At 38.0% G+C, this 9,277-nt stretch overlaps 1 protein-coding gene across 2 annotated transcripts; it reads left to right on the top strand.

The window, feature by feature from the left end:
* Positions 1-3,827: 3,827 nt before the first annotated feature.
* Positions 3,828-7,934, top strand: LOC134826626 (olfactory receptor 7A42-like). Of its 2 annotated transcripts, none has more exons than XM_063839081.1 (8): positions 3,828-4,067; positions 4,193-4,440; positions 4,728-4,832; positions 4,984-5,098; positions 5,287-5,544; positions 5,790-6,018; positions 6,219-6,369; positions 6,866-7,934. In XM_063839081.1, exons 1-8 carry the CDS (start codon positions 3,909-3,911, stop codon positions 7,023-7,025), a joined length of 1,425 nt encoding a protein of 474 aa, XP_063695151.1. In that variant the 5' UTR covers positions 3,828-3,908; the 3' UTR covers positions 7,026-7,934. The 2 variants fall into 2 exon arrangements, with proteins under 2 accessions (XP_063695151.1, XP_063695152.1); XM_063839082.1 differs by having other exon boundaries at positions 6,219-6,380; positions 6,866-6,940.
* The last annotated feature ends 1,343 nt before the right edge of the window (positions 7,935-9,277 follow it).

Raw genomic sequence — 9,277 nt, 5'->3', positions numbered from 1 at the left:
TCCTTTAAATCACTAGTTATAATCGTAACTTTAACTGCAAAAGTGCGATTTCAGTCGATTAGCTAGCTATTGGTTATTGATTTCACCATCTTCATGCCAATCTGCTGATGGGAATCATAATTTACTAAGGCGCGTGGGTATTTAGTCTCTACCAAAGTGACGACTTCTGCAGACAGCTCACATGCTTTGTTATTGTAAAATGATGCTAAATATTCATCTAGGTGATTGTTTAATTCATTACAGATAGCTTGTTCACTCCAACCTCTGGTTGAGGTTGTAAACCAGCTTTCCTGCCCTTATCATAGCTTAATTACGAAGTTCTTTAGTAGTATGAACTTTCAGATTTCAGTGTCCATACTCGCGACTCCGTTAATTCTTATAAATTACATTCAGGTGCACAATATATTCAGTATTCTTACCTCTTAGCTAAAGTTGTCTGTTGCTGTCGAGCCCTTTAACCGGTTGCTTCTAGTACAGCTTTTTATTCCCACACTTTAGATAAAATCACAGCTCCTCACAAGACAAAAGGCATCACACTTCAACTGTAAATTGGTTATCTTATCTAAATTATTATTTTGACAGAATATAGTGTCCCTAGTCTCCTAAAAAGCTCAAACCATCAGAACTCACTACATAGCCGTCTAGTATAATGAGATACTAAAGTACTGATACCAATAACATGACCCGATAGGAGGATGTAGCAAAGATTTCGTTGTAACTGATCGTCGTAACCTGGTAATGATATTGGACCACGTCAAACAATGTCTCCATTCCAATCTCTGAAACATGCCGTATACAAATCTTAAACAATAATTTCAGAATGTGTGTTTGTCTGTCTGTCTGTCTGTCTGTATGTGCGCGTGCAATTTCCGAACGGCTTATTACTGCATATTTTAAACTAATTTCAACACTACAAATCTATTACATTTATTGAGTAAACGATGTAACAGAGTCGATATATTTTAATGTTGCCATGGGGTGGCAAGTCCCCATATATCGTGGTCCGGTAGCTTCATTGCGTCCTAATATGTAGCGTTGGTACATGAATCAAAATTAGGTTAGCCGCGTATGATTCACTGTCATGTTATACTATAAGCTTATTAGGGAAGGGGCACTCATTACGGTCTGTTTGGACTGTAGAGAGAGTTCATACTGTCATACGACAATGTTATGTGTGTTTTCAAATATAATAGGCGGGTTTATACTTTTGCATTTCAACTGCGATAGTGAACTCCCGGCCGTAGGCACGGGTTACACTAGTAATATCACTATAATCTTATAATGCAGGAATAATCTTTAGATGAAATGTGACAACTTCATTATCGAGCTGGCCCACATTGTTCTGAAAGTGTTAATCGACTTCGCCACTGTCATTCAAGTCCTTAAAAGTACAATTTTTCTGTGGGAGTACGGTGATTGATGGTGGAAATTTGACCATCTCGACCCCTTTGTCCAACTCTGTGAGGCCAGGTAATGGAATTCATAGAGTGATCTATCGATCATGTCCCCTCGGCCAACAGCTTGCGTTTCTATAATTGTCTTTCCCGTCTCAATCACGGTTAGAAATGTTTGGATTTTATCATAATTTCTTCGATATTTGGTTTCTGATCTGCTTTTTACATTACTTTTTCTGCAATAACATGAAGAGGTCAAATGTATTTTTCTGAATCATAATGGGAGTGAAACATCATGATCAACTGGTAATAAATTATAATTAAAAAGGTAATTAAACTGAATTAAAGGGGTATATCCCAAAAATTTCCAGCCCAAATGACCTCATATGAAGTTCAATGACCATCTAGCGCACTGTTTTCACACCAACAAATTATTTTTGAGAATACCTATTTCTGTAATCGAGTATTTCCTGGTAAAAGTGCATTTTTCGGAAAAGCACAATTTGTTTTGTTAAATTTGAAAGTCAATCATTTCTTGTGATATCGAGCTGAAATGTTGCACGAAGTTTATTCAAATCTTGATATCGTATCTGAATTATAGGTTGCGTTTTATCAATTTTTAAAAGTCAAAAAGTGGTAATTTTACTTTTCAGGCTTGTTTTGACTTTCACCAGGAAATGCTCGATTACAGAAAAAGGTATTCTCAAAAAAAATTGTTTGGTGTGGAAACGGTGCGCTAGATGGTCGCTGAACTTCCTATGAGGTCATTTGGGTTGGCCGACACAAACCCCTGTTTTGGTGTATGCCCGCTTAAGTTTAAAATTCTTGATTTAGCCAAGCTGTGTAGTGCACTTCATAGCTTGTGTGATTATGCCAACATCATTGGTGATTTGGTGGCGACCTGACTGTTGGTAATTGGTCAGATCTCTTGCCTATAATAAGTATCAGACATCTCATGATCACACGAATCATCACCATTACTACAATGTGCTATAGCACGCGCTATACTCCCCTCACCGTCATGAATATCGAAATAGTACGTGATATTACAATTCCTCTGTCGTAATCTTGATATTACTTAAATTACTTAAAGTGGTTATTGGATATTTTATATGGCTCATATGCCGTGAGAACTCCATTAAATTTCATTATCTTATTATTGTAACTAACGTTATGTAAGCAACAATCACGATTTCCTCTCATTTGTTTTGTAAAGTATGAGATAGCCGTGATAAATGTGATTTAAACTGGTATTCATCCAGAGTAGGAGCCGATATTTGATCACCAGTTTCGAGATTACTAATTGTTAAGGGTTGTTTCCAACAACTCCCTCCACCCTCTCGGTAGGGGACGTCATTAATAGTGAATGTTTTCTAATCACAATAGTAGTCGTCATTCTATCAGCCCTAACAAAGAAACCTCCCTTTCACTTTTGCATCAATTCAAGATGTCCCCATTCAATCTCTCCAACATGTCTCCTTCTCTCCAAGATTACTTTCTTTGTCTTCTCCTGTTTCAGCTGATGATTTCATCCGAAAATCAGCGATCTGCTTCGTCCTCTAAAGTGGGACTGGGTATTATTACCTCTGCTCTAATATTGAATATTAAATTGTTATCATTATAATAAGCGTTAGCTGACGTTATGAGTATGAAATATGCAAGTCAGTAATGGCGGTGTTAAGCCGCAGTCGCCCCAACATAATCCAGTGTAGAGTCTTATATTAAGATCGATGGTGATCATGAATATATGAAAACGACGTAGGTATCTCAAGGCGACCCGCTTGTGAATCGACTAGTTTCGACTAGTTTCGACTTTTCTCATCCACAATTAAGGTGATATTCCCTTGTGGACGTCGTTTTCATGCCTTCATGATCACCATACATTTTAATTGTTATTATTGTTACAGATGATCTATACCTGCTTGGGCCAAGGAAACTATACAATTGAATGGTTAGCAAATCATTCTACCAACGTGAACATGGACGATCATTTTTCATTTTTGTTCGGATGATGATTAACACTAACGAGAAATTAGACCAACTTCCTTATATGGTCATCATCGAGACAGTTTTTCGCCAATATCTCGCTAGGGGAGCATTTTAACCCTATGTCATGGGGGATAATTCGGAATCAGCGTTCGAAAATGCATCGATTGAAGTTAGTCTCAACTGTCGGGGACCTTTTAGAAAAATCTCGAAGATCGACTGTAGGGTGATTTAGCACGCTCGTTTTTGTTCACCGCTAAGCATATGCAAGATATAACCATTATATTCATAATATAATGGTTACCTTGGATTAAGTCGCTAATGTAGGTCACTACTTAAACTTTATTTAGAGGGTAGCCTATTTTTGTTGCCACCATTGGTGGACCTTTGGTTTCTTTGGTTTCTTTGGTTGATTACTGATTAGCTTAAGTCAAATAATCAAGTTGTAAAAAACATACACATAGCAATGAAGAATTTTAATGCTATGTATACTAACTTCTCACCAATACTACACACTTAGCCTTTAAGATGAACGAGAATCAGTTCACCAAGATTCGGAATGCGTCCCTGCCAGCGGAATGGTTCTTCTTTCTTCTCGGCATTGTTTTCCTCATTATCTCCATATTCGGAAACGGCTACGTGTCTTACAGACTTATTAAAATTGTGAGGATGTCTAAAGCAATCCAGGTTTGTAAAATTAGGATGATGTTTTGGTTCTATATACTTCCTTCCAGATTTTGTTCCATTAATGTTTTCGAGATTTCGATGAGAAAATTGCGGAGCCTACCCCATGCACATATTTCCTTTTTCAGACCCCCATTTACTTGTCCCTGACAATATGTGGCTTCTGTACTGGAGTATTCTGCTTACCCTACATGCTCTACACCCTCTACTTTTATCGTATTGAGAAACTGGGGAACTTGGTGACGGTGGTAAGTGTGGTTCCTACACCCACACCAATACCCCACTCCACCACCTCCTATTCTATACCCGCCAACTTCTCCTGGTACTCCTCGACTGAGCAGCCAACTATAGAACCTGATTGCAGCGACCAGATCAGGTGAAACAGCTGAAAAAATAAATAGCATGCATTTCAAGCTTGCTTACGACTGAACATTAATGAATTTTAATGAATTAGTACCATGAAGCATTTTACCCCTGACCGTTTTAACTGAGACTTAGGGTCCAGGTTTGAGTTAGCATTCGCTGTTAAGGATAGGTCAAGGTGTATATAGTTACGTTTTAAACCCAACAGTTTTGGTTTTGATGATACTTCATCAAATGTGGAGAGGTAAAAAGTAACGCGTTTTAACCAAACTCCAAGCCCTAACACGAATCCTCCTTCAGTGTGATGAGTTCGTTTGATAGAGTGTTCTGCAACATAGCTGGCACTGTCTTTAACATCACTTCTCGTCTTATTGTGTGGCTCATGCTTCTTCTTTCAATTGACAGGTACGTTCGAGGCTCTTGATTCATGTCTCTTCATAAAGATCAAAGTTTCATTCACCTCATTCAATGTTTCTATGCATTATTATAGAACAATTGACTACATTTGTCCTGAAATCCCGTTTCTGCCCCACTGAATTCCCAACAAAACCTCCAGGTATATTTTTATCTGCCAGCCATATCGGATACATTTGGTGAAGAAACAGCATTATGCTTTTTGGATCGTGGCCAGCAGTGCAGTCATCACCTTTTTGTCTTTTGCTCCCTACATTGTGAGTTTCAATATTATTTTATAAAGTTTTTTAGATTACTTTTGTTTCGATTAATGTTTACTATTACCAAATGAATGACCAAAACTTCCCCACTCAGCTGTGATTGACCTCCCTACAAATATTTACTGTTAGGAGCACCTATTAAAAATAATATGTGAAAATAATATATGAATATTTTCCAATTTCAGTTCTACCACCCTCAAGCAGTGTTCAAAAAGAAACCTCCAGGTTGCCCTGACGGCTATCCATATCAGCCGTACAAGAAGACCTATCCGGACAGCTATGTTTGCGACTATTCTCCTCTTATCATGCTTAACATATCAGTACATCTTGAATCAGCGGAGGGGTTCGGGGGCATGATCGCGTTCTATTTCTTTGCTGTTGTGCTGCTGAATCTAGTCCCTATCTTCCTCAATGTAGCATTCTCCGTCAAGGTCCTATTTGAGGTAAAACTATATCAGGATTGTTCCCTTCAATCCCTAACTGTTGTACTTGTTCGACGTTTTGTAAGATATATAAGTTAAATTTGATGACTAGAGTTTGGATGTATAAACGCACCGTCACTGTGTCCGTAGTTAATGACTGACCCAGACCAGGGTAAAGGGAAACTTGATTTGATGTTGTTTGGGACCAGTTAATTCTTACTCTCACAACTAAATGATGACAATGTTAGTTATAATTTATGTTTCAGATACTGAAGATGAGAAAAGTTACCCGAATGACGAGTGTGACTGTAGCTCGTGGAGACTACACAGAAGTAACCAAGTGTGAGGTAGAGCTGGAGGATCTAACTGGGAAATGTTCTCCTCCAACGTGTCCTCCGAACCTCTACAGTCAGATCAAGAGATTTTCTGTGGTCTCTCAGAAAAGAAAGTCAGTTCTGAGTGTCATGTCAGCTCGTGTGATCAAGAAAATACAAGGTAAAAGAAGCCACCACCCTCCTCCATCACCCTTCAGCCTTCTCTAATGTGCATTAGTTGTCTATAAGTCTGCTCTGAAGAGCCAATTTCAGCTGAAACCCCTACAGATTTTAATTCTACATAAACTGAAGCATAAGTTAATAATCAGATCGATATCTAGGATAACAACATTACAGGTTTACAGGTTACATTTTTTTCAGGGTTTGGTCGATGGTTGACCACCGGATCGGTAATAGAGAACAAGGCTAGCTTCACGATGCTGGTTCTTTCTCTCTTTTATATCATCACCTACTTCGCATGGGTTCTTGTGTGGATCGCCGGTTTTCTTCGTTTGTACAATCTAGAAATGGAGTAAGTCACTAGTTAGTCCCTTACTACCTTAGATCTGACAGAGGGGTGAATTGATCAACCACCACAAACCAAGATACCGTTCATATTTTACACATGTAAACCCTGGGGGTCGGGGGGCAACCCTGGGGTCGGGGGCAACCCTGGGGGTCGGGGGCAACCCTCCTTCAGAGTAGCTCTTGGCAATCATCACCAATCACTGCCGTCGCGGACACGTTTCTAATAAAATGTTTTTACAACGTTTGCCCACACCAAACTATGAAACCTTTTTCACTTTTTGTATTGCATATTGTACCTAGACTTAGAGTGCTGAAAGTAAAACAATATGATGCAATTTTAGTTTTTTTTAACTATTTTATTCGTTCCCTTACTAGCGTTCACACCATGGCAGGGGAAGAACTTGTCAACTTTTCTCGTTTTAATTTTATAATTTTATCCTTTAAACAGATAAGCCAATAAAAGGTAAATAGTACTATTTGACACAATACAATTTTTTCAGGTACTTAGATAAAGACGATATGTATATATATATACACCTGTATCACTCTACAAGCTCAATAGCGTACAACATCATGAACCACTATCCCATGGCTACCTTTGCTAACGCTGCATTTGTACCGTGTTTATTAGGATACAGTCTTCATCGAGGAAAAACTTAGCGAAACTAAGATATTTAATTGTCAGTTGTCAATGTCAGTGAATTGAATATTATTTTTACGTGGCCTGTAGAGCAGACGTTTCGTGAAAAATTCGACTGCATATGAACTGGTAGATGTATGTAAAATAAGGGACCATCTACTTAGTGCTTAGGACGTCTGGCATATAAGGCATATACATCGCGGACAGGGGGAGGGGGTGGGTGGTTTCTGAAAATTCGGACGTCCATAAATTTGGTGAAAAATAAAGCAAAAATTGCACTTTACCAACGAATTTCAGTTGTTTTCATAATTGTATTATTAAACGTTGTTGGAAAATCCGGAGACGTACTCCAATTCCAGGGGAGTGCAGAAGGGTGGTTTGAAAATTCGGACAAACCTGAACAAGTCGGGGAGGTCAGGAGGAGGGTGGTCTGAAAATTTGAGATTTTTGGCGGCCGTCCTAAATAGATGGCCTCTAAGAGTGAGAGAAGAAAGTTTTAAAAGACATGACAGTAGTTTAATTTATACATAATAATAACATGTCTATTTGGGTTATTTTATTCTTAATGATCCCCAGAATACTTTAGGCTTAGCGGTCCTAATTTTGCCTAAAATTTCATATAGGGTATAGGTATAGTTTATAGTTATTGGGCGACGCTCAGCCTGTCATTCCGCCAAATCTCTATATGTTTATGAACCTAATATCCTGGGGTCCCCAGGTAAAGTTTATAGTATAGTAGTATAAATAGTTTTTTGCCATGGTATTTTCAAATTAAGTGTTTTACTATTTCTGATTTCATTTATTCAACGCTTCATGATGATGAAGAATTTAGTCGCAAAATTAATAATTTTTATGAAATGTTAGATAATTATAGATGTTGGCGAAAAATGAAATTGTTCAATTTTGTAATAATTGATTTCAATGTAAAATCGCATTGTCCTTTTGTAGAAATAACATGTAAAAACTTATAATAATTTTGAATTTTATAAGACTGGATGAACTTTGTGGCTGCTTACTTAAAATTCTATTATTTCGCTTAATGGGTGATGTAGATATAATTTAATATGTATAAAAAATTATATTTGTTCCAATTCCAAGACCGTCGCGACGAGTCCAACTAACTGGAAACTCTAAACTCGGTGTGTGTGTCTTGGTACGGTATAAACCTACAATATTTCGCTGAATGATGATTAATCACTCTACACTCGACTGTATTGCACGTGCTTTTTTAACCCGTTCTCTAGCTGGCCCTGAACGACTATTCGTTGTAGCGCGATGCGTTACACTTACTGGGACGCACCGCGCACTGACGGATGCGGCTGACGGACAACTAGGAACCTTTCAATTTTACCTAGTTAACTAATTAACATGCAAGCTTGGGAAATCCAATCAGCTCCGACAACTAGGAACCAATCATGACATATCCCCGACAACTAGGAACCTCTGGAGATACTTTAAACATTCAGAGATTCAGGTGTCCACCGATTTCACAGCTGTGCTGTATATAATTCTGCACTCATCACAATGCTGGCAAGCATGACCGCCGCTCTTATATTCACAATACTATTTACCCCCTTTACTATTTACCCCCTTTACTATTTACCCCCTTTACTATTTACCCCTTTTACTATTTACCCCCTTTACTATTTACCCCCTTTACTATTTACCCCCTTTACTATTTACCCCCTTTACTATTTACCCCCTTTACTATTTACCCCCTTTACTATTTACCCCCTTTACTATTTACCCCCCTTTACTGTTTACCCCCATTGTAATTCGATGTTAAAGATGACAGGAATAAAAAATAGTTGTGTGGAGGTTCTTAAGAAATTTGCGCAAAATACGCGCCAGCATGTTATACGAAATTAGGTAAAAAACCCAAAATCGCCATATTCAGGTGCCTTAAAAACCATGTTAAAATTGAGTTAGAGATCTGAAACTTTGCAGGGCGTCTAGACCTCGTCCAAATCGACAGTAAAAAAAATTTCATGTTTCAGGAGTATCGGGAAGTGGGTTTTCTGGAACCCCTGTTTTACAACAGATTGTCGTGAAGCATATATATATATGATATAATATAGACGCTTTGGCAGTCAATTGGCAGTCAATTGTAGCCTACATTTAAGTGTCCGTAGATTCAAAAGTATAAAAGATACAGTCATTTTGAACCACAAGTCTTGAAGATAATCGTTTATACTTCAGTTTTCATTATATTGAAAAATAATTTAACGTCATCATAATCACTTGATGACGTCATCAAATTAAGTGTTTTTAA

The sequence above is a fragment of the Bolinopsis microptera genome, chromosome 2 (assembly GCF_026151205.1).
Source record: "Bolinopsis microptera isolate Bmic1 chromosome 2, MBARI_Bmic_1.0, whole genome shotgun sequence".
NCBI classification, from domain to species: domain Eukaryota; kingdom Metazoa; phylum Ctenophora; class Tentaculata; order Lobata; family Bolinopsidae; genus Bolinopsis; species Bolinopsis microptera.
Note: the sequence above shows the minus strand (reverse complement) of the source record. Positions and strands in the feature narration are given on the sequence as shown.